This window comes from Gamsiella multidivaricata (genome assembly GCF_025024155.1).
Source record: "Gamsiella multidivaricata strain RSA 2152 chromosome Unknown BC939scaffold_35, whole genome shotgun sequence".
Taxonomy (NCBI): domain Eukaryota; kingdom Fungi; phylum Mortierellomycota; class Mortierellomycetes; order Mortierellales; family Mortierellaceae; genus Gamsiella; species Gamsiella multidivaricata.
The window spans coordinates 298,510-318,508 of NW_026251743.1; the positions used below are offsets into that span (position 1 = coordinate 298,510).

At 48.6% G+C, this 19,999-nt stretch overlaps 10 protein-coding genes across 10 annotated transcripts; 5 read left to right on the forward strand and 5 right to left on the reverse strand.

Moving 5' to 3' along the window:
• Positions 1-1,189: 1,189 nt before the first annotated feature.
• On the forward strand, positions 1,190-1,351 carry BC939DRAFT_388004 (acyl-CoA-binding protein; the record flags this gene model as incomplete). The annotated part of the gene is made up of 1 exon (XM_051551854.1): positions 1,190-1,351. A coding segment is annotated over one exon (162 nt), but the record flags the coding sequence as incomplete, so codon positions are not given.
• Positions 1,352-2,463: 1,112 nt separating this feature from the next.
• Positions 2,464-3,675, forward strand: BC939DRAFT_171082 (uncharacterized protein). Its single transcript, XM_051550370.1, has one exon. It carries the CDS (start codon positions 2,709-2,711, stop codon positions 3,567-3,569), a length of 861 nt encoding a protein of 286 aa, XP_051411932.1. The 5' UTR covers positions 2,464-2,708; the 3' UTR covers positions 3,570-3,675.
• A 655-nt stretch (positions 3,676-4,330) lies between these two features.
• On the reverse strand, positions 4,331-5,408 carry BC939DRAFT_452629 (uncharacterized protein). Its single transcript, XM_051555830.1, has 3 exons — positions 5,298-5,408; positions 4,770-5,013; positions 4,331-4,660 (listed from the first exon to the last, which is right to left on the reverse strand). Exons 1-3 carry the CDS (start codon positions 5,341-5,343, stop codon positions 4,609-4,611), a joined length of 342 nt encoding a protein of 113 aa, XP_051411933.1. The 5' UTR covers positions 5,344-5,408; the 3' UTR covers positions 4,331-4,608.
• BC939DRAFT_452631 (S-adenosyl-L-methionine-dependent methyltransferase) lies at positions 5,409-6,665 on the reverse strand. Its single transcript, XM_051555831.1, has one exon. It carries the CDS (start codon positions 6,519-6,521, stop codon positions 5,802-5,804), a length of 720 nt encoding a protein of 239 aa, XP_051411934.1. The 5' UTR covers positions 6,522-6,665; the 3' UTR covers positions 5,409-5,801.
• On the forward strand, positions 6,656-8,231 carry BC939DRAFT_170801 (HIT-like domain-containing protein). Its single transcript, XM_051550368.1, has 4 exons — positions 6,656-7,386; positions 7,476-7,597; positions 7,683-7,745; positions 7,846-8,231. The coding sequence occupies exons 1-4, from the start codon at positions 6,793-6,795 to the stop codon at positions 8,141-8,143; spliced, it is 1,077 nt and encodes a 358-aa protein (XP_051411935.1). The 5' UTR covers positions 6,656-6,792; the 3' UTR covers positions 8,144-8,231.
• Positions 8,232-8,254: 23 nt separating this feature from the next.
• On the reverse strand, positions 8,255-9,815 carry BC939DRAFT_170716 (trimeric LpxA-like protein). Its single transcript, XM_051550367.1, has 8 exons — positions 9,727-9,815; positions 9,494-9,564; positions 9,397-9,402; positions 9,126-9,225; positions 8,979-9,031; positions 8,840-8,887; positions 8,597-8,739; positions 8,255-8,450 (listed from the first exon to the last, which is right to left on the reverse strand). Exons 1-8 carry the CDS (start codon positions 9,735-9,737, stop codon positions 8,367-8,369), a joined length of 516 nt encoding a protein of 171 aa, XP_051411936.1. The 5' UTR covers positions 9,738-9,815; the 3' UTR covers positions 8,255-8,366.
• A 159-nt stretch (positions 9,816-9,974) lies between these two features.
• On the forward strand, positions 9,975-11,128 carry BC939DRAFT_503518 (uncharacterized protein; the record flags this gene model as incomplete). The annotated part of the gene is made up of 3 exons (XM_051560414.1): positions 9,975-10,367; positions 10,466-10,931; positions 11,016-11,128. The coding sequence occupies 3 exons, from the start codon at positions 9,975-9,977 to the stop codon at positions 11,126-11,128; spliced, it is 972 nt and encodes a 323-aa protein (XP_051411937.1).
• Positions 11,129-11,311: 183 nt separating this feature from the next.
• On the reverse strand, positions 11,312-12,017 carry BC939DRAFT_503519 (uncharacterized protein; the record flags this gene model as incomplete). Its single annotated transcript, XM_051560415.1, has 2 exons — positions 11,312-11,898; positions 11,987-12,017. 2 exons carry the CDS (start codon positions 12,015-12,017, stop codon positions 11,312-11,314), a joined length of 618 nt encoding a protein of 205 aa, XP_051411938.1.
• A 167-nt stretch (positions 12,018-12,184) lies between these two features.
• BC939DRAFT_170804 (Cenp-O kinetochore centromere component-domain-containing protein) lies at positions 12,185-13,370 on the reverse strand. The gene is made up of 4 exons (XM_051550369.1): positions 13,125-13,370; positions 12,810-13,016; positions 12,522-12,703; positions 12,185-12,421 (listed from the first exon to the last, which is right to left on the reverse strand). The coding sequence occupies exons 2-4, from the start codon at positions 13,003-13,005 to the stop codon at positions 12,353-12,355; spliced, it is 447 nt and encodes a 148-aa protein (XP_051411939.1). The 5' UTR covers positions 13,006-13,016; positions 13,125-13,370; the 3' UTR covers positions 12,185-12,352.
• Positions 13,371-13,578: 208 nt separating this feature from the next.
• BC939DRAFT_503521 (uncharacterized protein) lies at positions 13,579-14,742 on the forward strand (the record flags this gene model as incomplete). The annotated part of the gene is made up of 2 exons (XM_051560416.1): positions 13,579-13,652; positions 13,809-14,742. The coding sequence occupies 2 exons, from the start codon at positions 13,579-13,581 to the stop codon at positions 14,740-14,742; spliced, it is 1,008 nt and encodes a 335-aa protein (XP_051411940.1).
• Positions 14,743-19,999: the final 5,257 nt, after the last annotated feature.

Sequence of the window (19,999 nt, forward strand, 5' to 3'; positions counted from 1 at the left end):
ACAGAAAGGAAAATGCGGGGCAATATTTTTTACTCGGCTTCATTTTGTGTCTTCTCATAGATATCGCGCTGTTCACCTTACGCTCTCACTCCCATTCCCGCTCCTACTCAGTCAGTCGCTCAGCCTTGAACACTTCCTCTTCCTTGGGAGCATTCATTCATCTCATCGCCATATTCTCATTACTTTTCTCATTCCAAGCCAGTGCCCTCTCACTTTCTTTTTTTACTACTCAACAACCAACCAACGAACCACCTACCACTTGCACTGGCGCCCTTGCACTTTGCACTGGCGCAAACTGACCTGGCTCACATACACGCACGCTATAGTACAAACACAGAATTGGTACAATGAGTTTCAATGCGAGAAATAGCCCTCCGACTTTGCCGACGACAAAAGCTGCCATCCGCTCTCGGTCACCGCCACTTGCACCCTTACCTTCACTCTCAACAACACTTCCAGGACTGACAGCATTTGATCGGGCAGTCCATGTGGTCAATGTTAGCAACACCACCACACAGGGATACAATGACAGCAGTCAGGCTGGATCATCCAGCGACAGATTTTACTTTTCACCTGAGGAGCAATTATTGGTAAGTGTCAGTTTTATCCACAGGGGACAAAAAACCATACGGAGCACACAAAGATACGGGATGTATTCATGAATTATGTTTTTCTGTCTCAAGCCATTATTGATATGACCTTTTCTCAGCAGGGTTCGCCCCAGCTCCATTGCAACCACCACGGCACTCCGAATATCTCTTTCCTTTTGTCTTTTTGCGCCCAATGATTCCTTGCTGCACGCGTTTGATGCGTTCCCGTTCCTTACTGTTACAATGCCTGTTTCTTCTGCAAAGAGCTTTTATGCGTGGGAATGCAAGATTGGCGTCGTCGTGTTCTCCGCGTACCTCGTAATAGCGTGGGTGAAAGGAATCTCTCATTAGATGAACAATGGTTATCAATGACGCAAAAGGCGTGTTGATTGTATTGTTCATCCATTTCTCTTCAAACAAACAAACAAATAGTAAAAAAAATTCTCGATTGCGATTTCCATGTGAAAAATTAGCTAGAAATGAATAAAAAAAAAAGGGCACACGACCAGACTTGCAAAGAGTCATAGTGGACGTGTGCGTGCATGAACAGGTCTCTTAACTCACCTACACTCGCATCGCATTTCTTTGGGAACATATAGCTGTACGGTGCATACAAGCAGGCAACCAAGGGCGATGTCAAGGGGCACAAGCCCACGTTCTTTGACATTGCAGCCAGGAGCAAATGGCAAGCCTGGTCCAACATGCGCGGCAAGACCCAGGACGAGGCCCAGGACATCTACGTCGATCTTGTTGTCAAGGTAATGAATGCATCGGCACTTTACTTGATATCAATCAGTTTTAGGAAACCAAGGAACCATGGGAAAAAGAACGGTCGTTGATATGTATTGCTGTCTATCCATCTCACTTTCATTGTAGTCGCTGACGAAATCGGGGAGCCATCCGGACCACCATGCACTTGCGGACGAAATCTTGCAGAGACCACTCACATCCCCACTCTTTGATAAGGAACTGCCACCCATCGATGTCGAGACAGGGTCCCCTCCTCCAACATTATCAATCACCAAAGCCCTTGCAACTGCATCGACGCCATCCAACCAACTTCAAGATGGGAGAAAAGGATCGATTAGTCACTCAATTCGGTCTACAGTTACAGGAGGGGTTCATTCAGCAGCACCTTCACTCTACGAACTTGCAAATGAGACATTTCCAGACGCCGAAGTAGAGGATCAAGCCTCTCTCACGAATGCAGATCCTGGGTACCATGATGTTACAAAGACTGTAGCTGAGAAAGAAGTCTTGGATGAGGACGACTATGCGGCAGAAGTTCAGAAGGTTACATCAACTCTGTCGTTACCGAGACCGCCTCTTGGGGATCGACATGACGAAATTGGGAACGATGAAGGCGAAGACGAGGATGAAATATACCAGTCATCAGAAGAGTACGATGAGGACGACATCGATGACAGCATCAGCGATTCCAGCCATGGCTCTGTTCGATCCTTCGATCAACTTGAGCAGCAGACATCTGTCCCTCAGTCGCCCGTCGTTGAGATCTCTCAAAGCGTCGCATCGCCGAGGCAACACGAACATAATGATGATTTCGTGGATGAGGGCGTCTTTGACGAGGAAGAGAAGGACGATCATGAAATTGAAGTTCAAGACCTCCATGGATTTCCGAAGCCAGCAGCCGATCTCGTAGTCAAGGATGGGCCTGAGACGACGGTGGACAAGTCGAATAGCAGTAGGAGTGGATCTGTCTCCTCAGGGTATGGCGGATCCGTGTTCTCGGACAAGGAGGACACAGCACATAACACATTCGATAGGGTACTTCTTGGTCAAGACAAGGCTTCTAATAAGCAACTTGATTTGACATCGCCACCCATCGTACCATACCGGGTGAACATCGTGCACGACGCCAGCATCTCTTCGTTGACACAGCAGGAACTCAGACATGCCCGTATCAAGGATAATACAGACGAGGACAGCCACAATCCGACCATCGCAGAGCCATCCTCTGCCTCAGCATCATCAACGCCCTCAACATCTTCAACATCCCCGCTGCTTTCCATCTCATCAGCAACATCCACTTCGCCAGACCAGCTGGTATGCCCGGTCTCGAAAAAGACGGCCGCATCAGGCGGTGTATGCCCTGCAGCCATGTTTGCACAGGTTCGAGCCAACACTGCCTCTGCCTCCGCTGCTTCTACTGGGTCAGAAAAATCCGATAGCATTCAATCGGGCATCAAGACCGAGGATCAGCAAATTGGCACCACTGGACCCAGCTCACGGAGTTCCAATGAAGCCGAGGAGACTGCACCCTTGAGTCCCACCACGTCCATTCAAAGGCGCGCCATGACGGAGCCAGTACCAGCTGTAGCTGCATCAACAGCAGACGCATCCGCGGCTTCGTCTCCCTCAACCACGACGCGCATCGGTCAGACTATTGCATCACATTTCACGGCGCTCAAAAGCAGTTTGGCAGCCGCGTCTGCGCGTGCAACGACATTGGCGCTCTCTGGCGGCTCTACATCTTCTCCTGATCGATCCGATCCATCGACCTCCGCTAATCCCAACGCAGTCGTGGTCAGAGATCCTGTCACGAATCAGTCCTTTACAGTGCTCTGCCCTCACATGGCATCGACTCAAGTACTCGAGACTGAAATCGTGCGCCTACAGACGGATGTCTCGGTCCTTCACGAAAGACTTGATCTGTTGCAGGAGTCGCTCAAGGTTACATCCCAAACTCGGGAGCAGGAACGGCGTTCGCCTCGTGGGATTCTAAAGTTGGTACTGCGGCAAGGATTGATCAATGCGGTGTTGTTGCTGATTGTGTTTGCGGTGTTGTATAAGCGCAAGTCACCGATCGCGTTTGCGATCTTGGCATATATCGGACAAGGTAGAAAGGAGGGTGAAGCAAGCTGGAGAGCGCTTATGAGATGGAGTGCGGATTTGATTAGGACTGGGCAAAGAAATCAGCAAAACATGCTTAGAGCTGGGCGTAGGAATGGTTACTGGTAATAATAAAGTGTTATCATTAGGGTATGTCTCCATCAATCATTCCATGGCTCGATGGTTCAGTAGTTCATTTTTTTATTGCCTTGCAACGCGCTTGAAAGCACCAAGGCGGACTTTAGAAACGAAGAGAAGAAGCAAGGGCACGCAAAGGAATCCATGGGAGGAAGGGATTTCTAAAACAACCAGCTTGGGAAAAGACGAAAAAACATAAGTCGTGGTGTTGAGGACGTCGAAAGGAGAGAGTAAGCAACTTTCTCGGTCATGACCTCGTCCATGATGGCTTGCTTGAAAAGATACTTCTTTTTGTTCCTCAGGTTCTCACCTATTTCGATTGATGCGTGGGCGGTACTTGACCTGCGCTAGGTGGGCCTTATCGACAGCCAAATCGTAGCTTGTGCGGCAATGGGACTAGTTAATGGCCTTAGGCTACTTGAAAAACTTGAGCGGATTACCAAGCCCAAATTCAATATAAATGTCGCAGATCGTGCTGTGCAACAGCGAGTACACGCAATTCAGACGATGCTTCACCGCGTCGCTCTGGGATTCAGGGATCTTGCGATAGTAGTATTCTGGGTTTGCTCGCATCGCCTTAATACCGATGTTCCCACCGCGAATTTGACGCGTAAGTCGTAAAACGCGTTGCTCTTCAAAGATGTACATCGGCGAGGAGTTATGGGCGGAAAAACGGGTTGTATCCGATCTGGTATGGCAGCGACAGCACTATTCTTGCAATGACGACTATTGAGCGCAAAAATTCATAGGCATTGAGCTGCATCTTTTGTAAATTTATTTAGTGCAAAGTATGACAAAGTATGACTACGCGATAGACTAGGTGTTGCGGTATCAATATAGATCTGGGATTCACTCTGAAGCCATGATCCAACCGACTTATCCGCCCATACTACGAGTAGAAAGAATTGTACAAAAGGGCCATTAAAAGGAACCCACCATCGAAAGGTCATGGGTGTTGAAGAATCACACTGAGAGGTGGAGAAAACATGTTCGTAGGGATATGGCCGCCGCGATCGAATGGTCTAATGATTTAGGCGTTATGGCAGTTGCACTTGCCAGCACAGGTGCAGTTGGCGCTAGTTCTGGACAGATGAATGTAGCGACGAGGATCCGAGGCGGTGAGTAAACGTGCAATTATATGGTATTAAGAATGTAGTCGTAAGTATGCACAGGATGGATGACGAGACCTACTTTGAGTTGCATCCGCATCCTTGCTTCTTGGCACACTTGCAGTCCTTGTCGCACTTGCACTCAGCGCCCGAGGATCCCTCGCACTCACAGCTGGTACATCCGCAGCCGTGGCCCTTGGCACAATCGCATTGGCCGGCGCAGGTGCACTTGGTACCAGACTGCGTCTTGCAGTTGCAAGGAGCAGTTGAGGACGGTGACGATGACGAGGCCTCACTCTTGCCGCACTGGCACTTTGATCCACAGCCTTGAGCATCAATACGGCATGCAGAGGACAGTTTTGGATGGGCAGGAATTGTTTCAGGCGTGGGAACAATGATTTGAAAGAGTTAAATGATGAAATATGACGCGAGCAGAAGGATAAAACAAAGCGAGGGGCAAATATGTAGAATGGAATGATAAAGAGCAGGCGATACGGACAATTGTATACGACGCACGATTACAGAGAAAGGAGCTTGGGGGCGTGAGGAGGTCAATGGACCGAGTATCGTTATAGCGAGAGTAAGAACAGAGGGTCAATGAAGTGCTTACCACAACCAGTGCCGCAGGTGCAAACGCTGTTTCCGCAAGGGTTCATGATGGATGGTGAATGGTGAGTGGTAAATGTGTAGATGTTTGAGAAGAAGTTGTAGGAAAGGAAGAAGGTCGTTGATGGGGCGACAATGCCGGCAATGAAGGGCCTTTTATACAGTCCTCGCCACGTCGACTTGGAGCATCATATTCATAATGACATATGTGTTTTGTGATGGGGTTAATGTAGCATATTGCCACATCGCATTGGATATATGCGCATTGCATGTGAGGGAGACCTTCCCGCCCCTTCTTTGAGTGCTTGTTCTGCTGACCATCCGCGCCGATGAGTCGCTTCGGTTTGTCCTCATAGGAATGGGTGTGCACAAGGGGTATGGCATTTTCCTGACTAGACACCACGAATCAAAACCTCAACCATCCTCATCCACAGTAGCACATGTTTGTTCTTCCTGCCAAAGACTTCAATGGCACTTTATTGACCTGTCCATGTGGCCATGAGAAGTATTACAGCCGCCGATTGATGTAGAGGTACATGAACACGTCCGGTGCGTGCACCGTATGCCCAGCTTCAGGCTGTGTTCCTGCGTTGTCGATCCTTTGCTGCTGCTGGCGCGTCTGCTCAACCTTGACCTCCTCTATCCTTTCCGTCCGCCACAGTCCCTGTCCCAGGCCCTCGGTCCATTCATATTGTCGAAATCGAGAGTACGATATCACACACCATAGCCCGCCCGGCTGCACCACTACCCTTGCGACCTGCTCGCACAGAGTCTTCAGCTTCGTGCACTCGTCGTCGTCTCCACATGAAATGGCATCCGAGGTTGACTTATCGACACAGAGCTGAAACGATCCTTGGGGAAGGGCGGACATGTCCAGACAGTCCATCTCTAGGAACTGAAGAGGGCATTCCCGGGCCGAAGGTGACGAGGGCGACGAGGGCCATCCAATGGCTCGCTCGCATCGCTCTCTCATACGGTTGACGACGGATCCGACAAAATCAACGCTTGTAACATGCTGATATCCAGCTCGATACAGGTCCAGGGGCAAATCCGAGTTGCCACAGCCCAGGTTCAGAATCCTTGCAGAGGGATCTCTTGGAAGTAGGTCAAGGGCCAACAAGTGTGGCCCAAGCACTGTCCATGGCATGAGCCATTCGAAGGATGCTTCGCGATCGAATCGTTGCGACCAGTACTCTTGCTTATCAAAGGGGGTAGCACCGCTGACCATTGTAGAGCTGTGGCGAAGGGTAATACTTGTGGTTCCACACTGGGGTGTATATGTCGCGCGTTTGAAGTTGGCCAAGGTTAAGTCGCTGTGTTGTTCAAAGTCACCTGCAGGTTGCTTCGTAACTTTGCCCCCCCCCCCCCCCCCAAGCACCAGATGCCACTTTTTTATGCCAGGACACGTTTTGTCCCTATCCAAATCACGATCTTACGCGCCAAGATGAGCAGCAAGCAAGACAAGTTCATCAATCCCGACGAAGTGGTTCGGCATAAGGATGGGCGCATTGATCTCTGTATGTTTGCCATTGATGCCGTGGAAATCGTATAGAGGATTTCGTGCTCGGAGACTAACAAGCTTGGTGGAGCCCATAGTCAGTACCATCCTCGGTCGCAAGGACCCCAGTGCCCAAGTGCCAGTGCTCTCAGACACAAATACTACATCATCCTCGGCGTCCGGGCCGCCACTCAGTCTAGGGCAAGGAGCGTTACACGACTTCAAACAATACTCAGCATCGGCGCCGCACTTTTCAACGACAGGACAAACATCAAAAGACGGCGGCCAGAAGCGATCCCGATCCAAGTCGCCCTCACCAATCAACAATACTAACACACTGCAGGGGCATGTGAACAAGGCGAAAAGGAGCAGTAGCAGCGTTGAGAACGATGTAGACGCACCAAAGTCATCTATCAGTAGCATGGTATCACAAAGGGGAGTCGACAGTCAAGGCAGTGAAGGAGAACGATTTGCTCCGGGACGAGCGTTTGAGAGGGTCTTTATCGGTTACTGTGCTAAACCATCGACCATTCCCTCCAGCATCGCATATTGGCACGATGATAAGCACGTCATTTTCAAGGATGCATATCCTAAGGTATTCCTTTATCCAACGCTGAAGGGAAGTTACAGAAAGGGCATGGCATGTGATGATTGATAGCCATCTTATTGTCGATTCATTTGCAGGCAAAAGTGCATTTGCTGGTGGTGCCAAGGAGGGACATTGACAAGGTCACAGAGCTGTCCGGCCCCGAAGGGGTCAACATCGTGGAACAGTTAGTGGAACGTGCGAGCTGGGTATTGGAAAAGTACGACCTCACAAGCTGAATGGAACTGGCCATTGTGCGGCGAAGAAGAGCGACTTATTCTGCATTACTTTGCAATGCAATTCAGGGTCAAGAAGACATCCCCAGTGCTCGAGTTCAGGATGGGATTTCATGTTAGACCAAGTCTCAAGTAATTGCTTCTGTGGCTCATGTTGTTATATCACAGTGTATACAGACTATAACAATACCTTCTGACAACAGTATCTACGTTACGCTCTTAATGATATTAGGCGATTGCATATGCATGTCATCTCACAGGATTTTTGCTCCGAGGCGCTCAAAAAGAAGCACCACTGGAACTCGTTCACCACCGCATTTTTCGTCACACCAGAGCAGGTCATCAGCGCTATTAAGGCCAAGGGGTCGTTTTCACCAACGCCGAAGGAAATGGCCGCTTATGAGGCCCTTTTGAAACTGGATTTGAAGTGCAACCAATGCAAAGAAAGGCTCAAGAATATGCCGGCACTCAAGAAACATCTGCAGGAGCATTTTGATCTCAAGGCCAAGGCCAAGAGCCACCACAGCTAGATCCAAGGTCTGGGGCGGATGATGCATACCCCGCACAAAAAACCGCTTTATTTATCTGCGATCCAGCCGCAATAATGGAAACGCAGCACCTCTGTACGAATAAAACTTTTACATGTGTATCATAGCAGGAATATTAAAGGAGCTGCAAACAGCATTTTCATCTTGTTTTTACTGTTTTACATGTCGACTGCATGAAAAGCGCAGCGTAGATGGGGCTCCTTTCTTAAGAAGATGTCCGGGAGTGGTTGAATTTTGGTAGTGTTTGCATTAGGTACTCCAGATGTCTTGCGTGAATAATGCTCTGACTCTATAAGCGATGAAAAAAAAAAAAAGGAAAAAAAGGAAAAAAAGGAAAAAAGGAAAGTGCATGTCAGTTGTGCGAAAGCTACAATGATTCGCATTACCTGCTATGTCTCTTGGACAAGATATGTCCCCTCAGCCCCCCAAACATACCGTGCGGGCTCCGGAATAAATACGACGCTCGTTGTTTTCGCCATAGATTACAGTCTTGTCCTCGAGTACTTCACCCTCGTGGGTCGAGCATACGGTTCCGATCACACAGTCATCGCCAAGCCATGTCCCGCTTTTGACTTGTGCTATTGCCAACCATGAAAGCAGCGTATGTTCAGTCTACGTTTTAGTCCGCACAAGCAGAGTAGACAATAGACATTATGAACGCATAAACAGAGTCCTTACATCGAACCTCCAGCGTGTTGCGGTTTCCCATCTTCGCACCCTCCATCACTGTTGGAAGTTAATGAGGACTGTCGCTTGTCAGTATCGTTCGTTTTGTTCTTTCATGCCAGGGAGGAGCTGAAAGTTCGCGAGTTATTACCACTTCCGACTTCAAAAACGTTGTTATCGCCAATAATCAGTGCGTCTGGACCTCTATTGGAGAAAATAAGTCGCCATGGATATTGGCCGATGATGTTCTTAAATATGCTGTAGGCCATTTCTATCAATACAGTCTGCATTTGCCTACCTATTGATGATGACCGCATTTTCCTCCACGATATTTCCACTGCCGAATATGATCGATCCTCCTGTCGCCCATACTTTGCATTGTGGGTGGAGTACAGTTCCTGTAGTCGGTATAGAGATGAAGGAAGGCCAGTGTCAATCGAATGGATATCGAGTGCGGTGTCGTGCTGTACCGCGCTTAAAGTCCATAGTCCTTGTTCTGGCTGCATTGGTCGAGATATTTCATGTCCAATGCGGCTTCCTTTCTTTTCCCTCTACGAATTGGGTCTTACCAGCACCTAATAAAGTTGTTAGAGCAGAAGGATATCAGGATACATCTCCATAGCCGCAGGCGGACAGAGGGTAGCAGTGTCCCTCTAGTAAGCTTACCGACAGTGATGTTTCCTCGCAGGTCATTGTCCTGGCAGACCAGTGCCTTGGTGCTAATTGTGAGTCTCGGTCTACAATATCACGATGTCGAAAGAAAACGCGGGCGTCCGTCAGTCCTTTAGTGTCAATAGAAAGTTTCACCCTGAGCATGAGCCATTGCTCCGGCTCCCGCATCTCTGGGCTGCGTATCCTTAACTCTGGGCCACTGGTTGAAGTAGGTTCTGCGTCTTTACCGGGTCATCATCTTGAATGTATTGGGTTTCTTTTGCAGACTGATGGTATATGGCGTTGACTGATGAAGGTTGGGCAGAGGGGATAGAGGAGCGTGATGTTTTGTCGCGTGAAAGTCAGGGCCGCGGTTAAGGGTACTAATTTAATCACCAAAAACGAGCACACTTCTTCACCTTGCTGATCTATCGCAAACGACAACTTCACCCTCGTTCTCATTCGACATCCGGCAAACTGATCGCACAGGACTCACATGGCGCTCCCATTCTGGAAACATCCCGACCACAGGATCCCAACCTTGGGGCTTTATCGCTGCCTCCTTAAGACCTGCCAGGCTTTACCGACCTCGTGCGTGAATCAACCAGGCCGACGGCGCCGCCCCATAGCACGCAAAGGCAATGGCCCGCCAGGTTCTAGCGACGCGTTGCCACAGATTAAGCGGAACTATCTGTTTGCGCTGATCCGCGACCGCTTCAGGTTTAATCGTCATTGCACCAGTCCACGGATGACGGCCGATCTTTTACGGGAAGCGGAAGCGACACTTGCCAAGCTGGAACAAGCCAGAGACGGGAACATGGCGATTAGGAGCGAGCTGCGAGATCTTGTTAATGGACGAACTGGGCGACTCAAAGAAGTCATTAATCATGTAAGAAGGATCTTATGGTTCATCGATTGAAGTAATACAACAAGCACGGGCAACAAGGACTCATTGTACCTGGACGTTGTCTCGCGCTTGCATTCTAGCTGAATGAACTCATCGGCTTTAAAGCTGGCAAAGAAACGCAGAGGTCGCGCTATCTACGTCTGAAGCGCGCACATGAACAGGTCTGGGACACTCGGCCACAGTCCTCAATTGCCAAAGACCCATCATCCTACTATCGGATACCACTCAAGCCCGCACTGTTTGATTTCCCTTCTGAGCTCAATTACTATCCTCCTGCTAAATACCCGATGCAAATGAAGAACCAGCGTGGCAAATTTAAAAACTTTGGTGGCGTGTTTTTGACAGAGGTCACCACCTCAGAAGGCTCAAGGTTTCCGAGGATCAGAGGTGGAACACAACCGGAATGGATCAGTATGATGCTCAAGGCAAGGGTATCGAGGTCTGTCAAACGTGTCTATCAATGGAAGGCGTTAGAAGAGATGAAGCAGATGATGCAGCTCGAAGAGCAGCTGATGAAGCGACTCGGGGTGGATGATGTGGGCTATGGTAAGCAAAATTGCATGGCTGTGCCAGGAAAGCAAGTTTTAATTACTGCCGCTAACTTGGGATGTGCATTACTGTTTGATATAGTCGAGCCTATTGATCAGGCCCTGAAGGAGGTGAGGGAGTCTCATAAGAAACTCAAGTTCGATACAAACTCGCGGAACGTGCTCGATGGATCCTTGGATGACATGCCGACGTGATCTCTCCACAAACAGGACTCGTACAATTATATAATATACCACTCAGAGAATTTGGATTACATGTTTACATCAGATCGAACCCACTTTCATAGGCACGGCGCCTCACATGGACAGCTCATTGCGCAATATAACATGCTAAGTAAACTTCTTGAGCTGCACAGTACAAAGTGTCTAGAGATGCCCTCAATGACGGTTCTCCGGAGGCATGCTGACCACAATATTCTCCAGCTCCATATGCTGTCCTTCGTCATCCATCCGCTTCCTTTCTGTTGCCACCTCCTGTGCATGGTCATTTGCCTCGTCTCTCTCCATAAAGACCTCCTTGACCATATCCAGATACGACTTTGTGGACGGTTGCGACCATTTCATTTCCAACGCCGTGGCCATGTCTCCGAGACAGACGCCGCTCTTGGCGTACATCCTGTACAGTGGTTCGAGCTCCGCATCAATCTTGGGCTGCTCCGGTCGGATTTCAAGGCGGTAGCGCTCCAGAGTCGGGTCCGATTGATAGAATGACTGGTAGTATTGTGTCCAGGTCAGATTTGGGTTCGGGATAGAGAAGAGATCAAAGACAATGTCCAGTGGAGGCGCTGGTCGATCATAAAAGATGACTGTGTGGACAGTCTTGGAGGGTCCCACAGTCCTAAACCACTCTAAGATCTCGGCTTTGGTACCCATGAAGACAAAGGTGGACGTGTGACCGAGGGAGAGCGATATTTTTTCACCAAGCATTGGAGGCGTGACAATCCGTTTGTCGCCAGGGAGTTCGCCTAGATATTTATACGCGGTGAGAAAAGGTGAGCGCGGCTTTTTTTTTTTTTTTTTTTTTTTTTTCAAAAAACTTCTTATGATGCATACCCATAGCATATCCATATGTGAAGGAGCCCATATTCAGGTGTGTATAGATGCCTCTTGATTAGTATTAGTATTGAGTCGAGGGATGCTTGAATGGTTGAATGAAACGAATGATGCAAACGAATCGAGGACGAGTGCGGATAAAAGAACGGAGTGGCACAGCAGACAGTTGCGAACGTCAGGAAACCTAGATTGAGGTTTTATTCGACACTTATGGTGCTGTAAACCCGGCGGACGAGACCTTCCTTCAAATGGCCAGACCGGTGGATATTTTTCCACAAGATTCATAGCATCAACAGAGACGGACCAACTGACGGCCTGGATGGCTGGTCAGTCAATGACAATTGCAATCGATATCCTTTGGCTTTCTTATGGAACACTACTTTCTCTTTCGCCAACGATCTCTTGCAGATGTTCAGATATTATCCGAATAAACATCTATTCACACCGGGAAGACGGTTCAACCAGAATATGTGAGGATATAACTTTTACCAAGCATATGGTGAAAAAGTTTGCTGTAGAGGGACGTTTAGCCTACAGTTATGTCGCGGTTAAGGTACTTCCTCTCAATCTCCCGTAATGGAACCCAGTGAGGAACGGTATGGTTGAAGACCTGAAGAGTGATCCTGCTTTTTTGATTGTTCCGGCCCTCTTGCTTGTCGACGCGTCTAGATATCTCCTTGTTCCTAATCATCACATAATATGGCTCGTGGTAACTTGCTTTAGAAAGTTCAAATGAGTGAATAGGCGTTGGTTAGAGATGGTAATTCTTGTCGTAGATTCTGGATTCCATATGTAAACGAAGTTGAGCTCACTTCGTCCATACCGTTGGCGAATGTCTCGAAACGAATCCCAATTTCCTTGGGCGCAGCGGGAAAGTCATCCATGCGATATTTTGACCACATATCGTCCTCGATCTCGTTCGCATTGAATATCGTAATTCCAGTCAGTCGATACGCCATGATAATTTCTTGCATCTTTTTCTGGCCCTTGTCGTCATTGACAATTGATGGAGGGGACATCAAGGCTTTGTCTAAGTCATAGCGCAGTGGATGGAGAAGGTGGAAGGCATGAGAACTATTTGCATGGTAATTCCAGCGGTCCATATGAGCAAGTCCTGAGAGAACAATTGCTTGATTACCATCAATAACTCCCTGTTCCTCCTCTTCGATCTGCTTCAACAGCTCTTCACGCTTTGCTTCCAGGGTCAGCACTTTGGTTTGGTGGCAAATAAAAGTAGAAGTAAGCTAACACTATTACAAGTCGAGGCCTGAGAGACGAACTGCCGAGCAATGCAAGTCCTTGAACATACGCTCCTGTCGCAGAATCTCGACATCCAGCTGCAGTGAAGATGGGGTTTCGCATGGCATCAAGTCCATGTTCGAAAGGAAGACTAGTTGATATATTTTTAAAGTACCTATTTTCTATTGACGTTATATCCCAGACGCGCTAGGGACAATTGAATCACGTTATCAATCCGGCCCATATAACCAGTCACAAACCACTCATAAACATAAACAGACCGCCAAAAAAAAAAAAAGAATGCCCTTCAAACTTCGAACGTCGCTCCACCTTCCCTATTCTGCTTATAACACATGGCACCAAAATCAAGAGAAAGAGTCCACAGCGATGTCGAATCGAGCGGCGACGAGGGTGCTATCAAGAATCTGTATGTGCGACGTTTTTATTATCAACAGAATGAATACTGCAGTTTTGGACGACTTAACTCTATTGCACACTGACTGACTGGGACTACGAGCAGTTGATGGAAATAGCACATGGAAACTGACAACACGTTTGCAACTCTGCCTTGACGCCGCAATAGGGATTACAAACCACCTAAAGACTTCTCGTTGTACAAGGCCAAGAAACACACGACATCGGTCTTTGACGTTGACGAGACCGCCAAGCACGAGCTCTGGCTGATCCGCGTACCGGAGGGCATTTCCAATGAGGATCTCAGCACTATGTCCCTCACTCTACCTCCAGAATCAACGCCATCATCGTCAGCCTCAAAGGAGACCTTGACATTGGGATCTTTGAAAAAGAAGGAGGCCTTCTCCAACTCCTCTTCTGCCACTACGACAAAATACCAGCTGCAGACCATTTCGCCCGAGTCAGGATTCGCCGGGGAGATGCTTGCCCTCCACGCACTTGTCCCAGACTCATCGAAGGGTGGTCGCCTTGTTCAGGCACCTCTAGGTGTTCGTCGTCATCTCGCATTGCTCGCCCAGCCCTCGATCCCGTCAGGAGCGCCGTTGGCAGAGGAGATTCTGTCTAGGCCCATCCCCAAACGAGAGCAGCCCGATGGACTGAAAATGCGGTTCCAGTTCTCAGGCTCGGAAACACAGGTACCAGGCACCAAGCTGTCAGGGTCCGGCAAGGAGTTTGCAGCGCGTTGGGCCAAGACTTTAGAGAGGAGACGGCGGGAGCAGGAAGAAGAGTTGTTGAGGGTACAGCAGGCAGAGGAAGGCATTGAGACAGAAGCAGAAGTAGAATCTGAGCAAGCTGCAGAGGCTGGCGAGTCTGAGATTGAAACCGAGGAGACTACTGCTATTGATAAGGCAGAAGAAGAGGCAGATGAGGAGGAGCAAGAGGAAGTTAAAGCTGAAGCAGTGCCAGGTAAGAAGCGCAAGGGCGATCACATGGACATGGATAGCGCAGAGGAGAGGAAGATCAAGAAGGAGAGGAAGGACAGGAAGGATAAAAAGGAGAAGAAAGAGAAGAAGGAAAAGAAGGCGAAGAGGGAGACTGAGTAGCAGTACGGGAGCATTCAACATCTACAACCAGCATTTGTACTCATTCACTCAGGAACGTTGCATCCGTCAATAAATGTTTCGACAACCGGCTTTCATTTCTCGGCAACGCGATGCGGTTCCTGCAAACCGTAAGAAAGGCTCCGTCTTGAGGAGGGCGCTTCGCCATGAGACAGACTCCACTGTAAGGCTTATTACAGAATATCCTGCTGAGGAGGACGTCGATACTCTTTCTTCAAAGCACACCTCTTCAATAGGACAATCATCCCTTACGCAGCTACATAGCTTTATTATGGCCCATACACCTGCTGTTAATACTATGCATGGGCTTGAGTGGAGCGCCGGAGGTCAGCTGCATCGTTGCACATGGAGCCTATTATGTCTTGCTCTGTACTTCGGAAGCATCATAGAGGATGAGCCCAGGACTGCTGTCTCCGTTTGCGCTTTTGCCTGTTCGGCGATAGCTGTCTTGTTATTCTTCTATGGTCTGTGATGTCTGTCTTTTTCATTATCGGAGCTGACCGCTGTTGAAGTTATGAATGAATATGTGAATGGATGGGACTGGCTCTGACATGCCTGCCCCGGGACAGACAGGAGACAACACGAAACAAGGGAGGTGGCAAGGCCTATTTTAAAGTTCTATTATTGTCCTGCAACCCAGGGCTGAAACCAAGCAAACTTATTAAACTAAATTTCCCTTGCCTTTTGTGTTTCTTCGCTGGGCTGATTGGCAATTGAAGGGAGGTGATTTTACCTTGAAGCGACCTATCCCTATACTTCCCATCGAGGGAGACAGAAGATGCGCCAAATGGTCATCTCGAGGAGTCACTGCAGCGTGAAGCGCGACAATTCAAAGAAAGAAAGACTCGGATAAGCAAGCATGTCCGTGGATAGATCATTAGTCCTGTCTTCGATCATATCCGGGGATATGCCAGGCTGTCGAACACATCCCGTCCTCTTGTATCTCCGTATCTATTAAGGCTTGCCAAGCAAAAAGGTTGCCGGAACGAAAGAGGCTGGCATTCTTGGCAGTGTATGCGCACGTTGACACCTGTAAAGTTTTTCGCGTCTCTTCACTCCCCATCTCGCAACACACCTTCTTTTCACATTCTCGCTCTTTCCCTATACAGCCATGTTACAATACAAACCTAACTTTTATTCCCAACCCTGAATGGCTGAATGCTCTGCAATCCCGAGCCCAGCATACACAGCATACCCAGCATGCTCAGCAGAGCATCGCTCTGCGTCGGCGGTTCGCGGTAACCAAGACCGACAGCGATACATCTGATGGAGAGGAGAATGCCCACTAGCACTCTGCACGCTAGTACAATTAGGCCTGACCGTCAAAGTGTCTCCAGCTCCTCACTCTTCAAAAGCGCGATACATTGTATCCTCACTCGTCAACCACAGTGCAAAGAACAATATGTCATGCCCACACGCTTTCAGCCTCGCCTCCAATGACTTTTCCTTACGACCCGTCCGCATTTCCGAAAGGAGTCCATCAACATATATCTGTTTTTCGTTTGCCCCAAACCCCACTTCAACGCCACCCGCACCATTAGTTTTTCTCCACAGCATTGACTCGTATTTTCAGACAAGCCAATATTTACTCCTTATACCCGACAGACGACATCACCCTTCGATGTCTCCAGGAGCTCTTCAGGTAAGTGGCAGCCCTAAGTCAGAGGGTGCAGGAGGCGGTGATTTACCGCACTTATAAGAGACGGTGACAGCGGCGCCACTGAAGACATAGCAAGTGCCTCCACCGAAGGAGCGAGCACGAGGAAGCACAAGTGTGGTCAAGTTGAGTGCGGTGCTTCTGTACGGTCTTCAACCAACCTACCTGTACCAATGTCGGTATAGTCTGTCTTTAATTTCGTGTGTCCTGATCACTGCCTTCAAGGTCACACAGCCTTTGTATGTGAGCATCGCGAACCTTGTAGTCATCCCTGTACCATGGTCTCTACCTAAACAACCTCTATTTGCGTCTTACTGCTGCCAATCCTGAGATCTACGCTTCCCTCTCACCTCTCAATCCGCGCTTCTCGCTTCTATATTCTAATTTGTGCCTTGGTCTCCAACACTCCTCGCATCGCAACCGATTACCGATCGGCTTCTACTTGCTTTTTCTTTACGTTTTTCCGTGATCCTCATCCCGAGGGCGCCAGTCATCTTTTTACTGCGTCCTTTTTATGAAAGTCCCTTTTCGCACTCAATGAGCTTGCCCTCCCTATGCTGGACCTGACATACAGCCTGACATGCTTGTTATCACATCGCTCCTTAAAGCATACGTAGATGCACATTATCTATCTTTGAATCTTTCTTTGCACACCACACTCGATTATTCTTCAGCCGATGGCATCCAGATCCCTTCGCTTGACGTCGTGTGGCGGACCAACTCCTCGATCGCTCTCCATATTGTTCGTCTCGAGATTTATCCTGTCCGGCGCTTGTCCTCCTCGTCAGGGAGACGTACCAGAAGCCGCGTAATCACCTTGTAAGCTAGGTTAAACGGTCCTCTTCCAGATACTGCCATCCAGGACAAGCGCGACCCTTAACTCGAGAGATCCACAGGTGTGGCATCCTGGGAATATTTAGTTCATCTGCCTCCTGCTCACATCTTTTCCCGCAATATACTCATGTCATTGTTATAATAGACTTCATGCATTTTCTTTCCCCGTAACTCCTAGCTGTATTGGAGCTGCTTCTTGTTGTACCATCCTCTGCCCTTAATTTAAAGGAGCAATTACCAGCGTTCGTAGCCTTAAAATGCATGGGTCCTAAATATGGATCGTGCATGTCCTACGAGTATATCTGCCCTCCGTCTCCTTGTGTCAGATCTTAATTAATTCCAGCAGGTCGGTCTCTTTTTCAGCAACAGGACAGACGCTTATCTTCTTGACAGGAGAATGAGTTCTTCAATGAACTCTCACGCACATCTGTACAGAACACCTGTCCTCGTCTATTTCGAATGTCCCATGTCCTTTGGTGCCGTTCCATCCTGGCTTCCCATGAGCTGCGCTCTTCTCCCTGATCCTTGGTTGTCTTGGTCACCTTGGTTCCCGCTTTTTGGCTGCTTGCTTGTCTTGGTGTTTTGTTCTTTTATTAAGAATGAAGGAATGAGTCCCCCCTTTGCATCATTCTTTCTTGTGTTGATCAATATCCATCTCCCCATTCCAGTTCCCCCACAGCCTTCGTTGTCACGACCGATTGTCGATCGTCAGTGCTCCCTCCAATCCTAAAAAAAGGTGCGTTTATGTTTATGTGTTACCAATATCTTTAACATGCATATACTGCGTGCTGTGTGTTTGTTTGTGTTTGTACATGTTTGTGTGCTGCAGTTGTGCAGGACATATGCTACAACGTTATCCGTTCGTCAGTATACGCACATCAATAGCAGCAACAACAGCAACGGCAGCAGTAACAGCAACAGCATCAGCAGCGGTATGAGAAGAAGTAGGAGGAGTAGGAAGAGGAGCACGATGAGGAGATGGCAGCTGCCAACTGGATGAGCAAGCATGTGCCTGTTCGTTTGGAATGAAAATAAAGATAAAAATACACTCATCTAGTCCATGGACAGGTTGTCAATGAGAGTGAGTGAATTGACGAGCATAGGATACGGCTGTATTTATTGTATTACATTGTACTCATATTCGAGGGCGAGTAACCTCCCCCTTCCTCCTCTCGCGTGCCCGTCAGTTTCTCTTTCCCTCTGTCTCCGTGTCCGCTCACTCCATCTCCTGCCCTCCTCACGATTCCCATTTTGGGTCTCTTCTTTCCTTAAAAGAGAGACAGAAAAGCATATCTCCTTCGAGCGGGCTATTTCCTCATCCCATCCGCATCCATTCTGACCGCCTCTGCCTTCGCTCTCTCGCGCTTCCTCGCGTCCATCCTCCCGTCGCTCTTGCCTTCTTGATCGTCTCCATTTCTTCTTCTTCTCCTCCTCCTCCTTCTTCTCTTCCTCTTCTTCTTCTTCTTTGTCTCTCATCACCTGCACCTCGACTACAAATCCGTCTCACTCGCTCCTACCATCCCTCTTCGCCCTCGCTTTCTTCTTCCTCATCTCATTGCTGCGTTATATCTCCACCCACCCACCCTCCTTATTGCTACGACCGATTACCTCCAATGTACGAATGGAGCCCAAAGTTCTATGATCGTCTCTGCAGAATACAGCCGACTTGAATTCCCCTCCGCTAACCAAACCACTCTTTTGCCTTTCCGACATACTCGATGAAAAGTTCGCCCAGTCAACTACCATCCTTAGTTTGCACCCCGCCAAAGCCGTCCCGGCATCCTCATTCCAGAATAGCATACCTCTCCTTTATCTGTCCACATCCCAATCGCGCGGCAGCTTTCAACCGCCCAGGCTCGCTTAGCCCTTCGAAAGCACTATCGCCATCAATACACTCCAATCAACAACAGCACCTTTTGCCGATCACAGCTGACGCACTAACACCCTCACTGATTCCTATCCAACGTCTCCACAAACTGTCAGTCGTCCTTGTCTCCTGGACTTCAAGCACTTTTACAAACAAAAAGAAACAACAGGTATAATGACTCTTTCCGTCCTCTCCCTTATTTTTATATGCCTTTCTTTGATAATCTAAAGTCATTCAACGTCGTACACACCATTATCCGGCGTAATGTAATGTGTAAAGGGCTCTACGCGTTTTCTCAAAAGTGGGTTACATAACGCTGTCAGCCCGCTCGCGGGGGCGTATCTAGTTGGAACGACGTCCACTCTCTCTCCACATTCTTCTCCTTTCTCGTTCATTCCTGCTTTCTCCGGTCTTACGAAAGGCATCTCTGGATGGATGTAGCAAGCCGAGGTGACGAATAAGCATGGTTTTCACCATCATCTTCTGCACCTTCGCTCTAGCCCACCTGACTTTAACTTACTCTGCTTTGTCTATTCCTGCTATCCTGTGTATCCCTTCTTGAGCTTGGTCATCCTCTCATTGATTAGTCGCCCTACAAAGCTCAGTCAAATGGGGATACAAAGGGAGAGCAAAAGAAAAAAATCGAGATGGGACCCAGAGATTTGTGAGAGACAGAACCAAGGGAGCGGAAGACGGCACTGATAGCTCTTGCTTTGACTGCGTGGCGCCCCGTCTCCGATCGCATTTGATTTTTTTCTTACATATTCATATGTGCATCCCTTGCCTATCTCTTATTCCCATCCCTGGATGCTTACCTTCATAATGACTTCCTACGCTCATGTCTTTTTGCCTCTCCCCGGTTACGCACGGATTTCATGTGT

What these genes read in the sequence shown, in the direction of transcription:
- BC939DRAFT_171082 (XM_051550370.1), top strand. Translation starts at nt 2,709, where the DNA reads ATGTTTGCACAGGTTCGAGCCAACACTGCCTCTGCCTCCGCTGCTTCT.
- BC939DRAFT_452629 (XM_051555830.1), bottom strand. Translation starts at nt 5,343, where the DNA reads ATGAACCCTTGCGGAAACAGCGTTTGCACCTGCGGCACTGGTTGTG. An exon ending in CACCTGCGGCACTGGTTGTG is followed by an intron (nt 5,014 to 5,297) that starts GTAAGCACTTCA and finishes TTGATGCTCAAG; the next exon opens with GCTGTGGATCAAAGTGCCAG. An exon ending in GGATGCGGATGCAACTCAAA is followed by an intron (nt 4,661 to 4,769) that starts GTAGGTCTCGTC and finishes TCATCTGTCCAG; the next exon opens with AACTAGCGCCAACTGCACCT.
- BC939DRAFT_452631 (XM_051555831.1), bottom strand. Translation starts at nt 6,521, where the DNA reads ATGGTCAGCGGTGCTACCCCCTTTGATAAGCAAGAGTACTGGTCGCAA.
- BC939DRAFT_170801 (XM_051550368.1), top strand. Translation starts at nt 6,793, where the DNA reads ATGGGCGCATTGATCTCTGTATGTTTGCCATTGATGCCGTGGAAATCG. An exon ending in GCGAGCTGGGTATTGGAAAA is followed by an intron (nt 7,598 to 7,682) that starts GTACGACCTCAC and finishes AATGCAATTCAG; the next exon opens with GGTCAAGAAGACATCCCCAG. An exon ending in CATGTTAGACCAAGTCTCAA is followed by an intron (nt 7,746 to 7,845) that starts GTAATTGCTTCT and finishes TAATGATATTAG; the next exon opens with GCGATTGCATATGCATGTCA.
- BC939DRAFT_170716 (XM_051550367.1), bottom strand. An exon ending in CAACACGCTGGAGGTTCGAT is followed by an intron (nt 8,740 to 8,839) that starts GTAAGGACTCTG and finishes GGTTGGCAATAG; the next exon opens with CACAAGTCAAAAGCGGGACA. An exon ending in TTTATTCCGGAGCCCGCACG is followed by an intron (nt 8,451 to 8,596) that starts GTATGTTTGGGG and finishes CATCGCTTATAG; the next exon opens with AGTCAGAGCATTATTCACGC.
- BC939DRAFT_170804 (XM_051550369.1), bottom strand. Translation starts at nt 13,005, where the DNA reads ATGTCCCCTCCATCAATTGTCAATGACGACAAGGGCCAGAAAAAGATG. An exon ending in TTTCGAGACATTCGCCAACG is followed by an intron (nt 12,704 to 12,809) that starts GTATGGACGAAG and finishes AACTTTCTAAAG; the next exon opens with CAAGTTACCACGAGCCATAT. An exon ending in ACCTTAACCGCGACATAACT is followed by an intron (nt 12,422 to 12,521) that starts GTAGGCTAAACG and finishes CGGTGTGAATAG; the next exon opens with ATGTTTATTCGGATAATATC.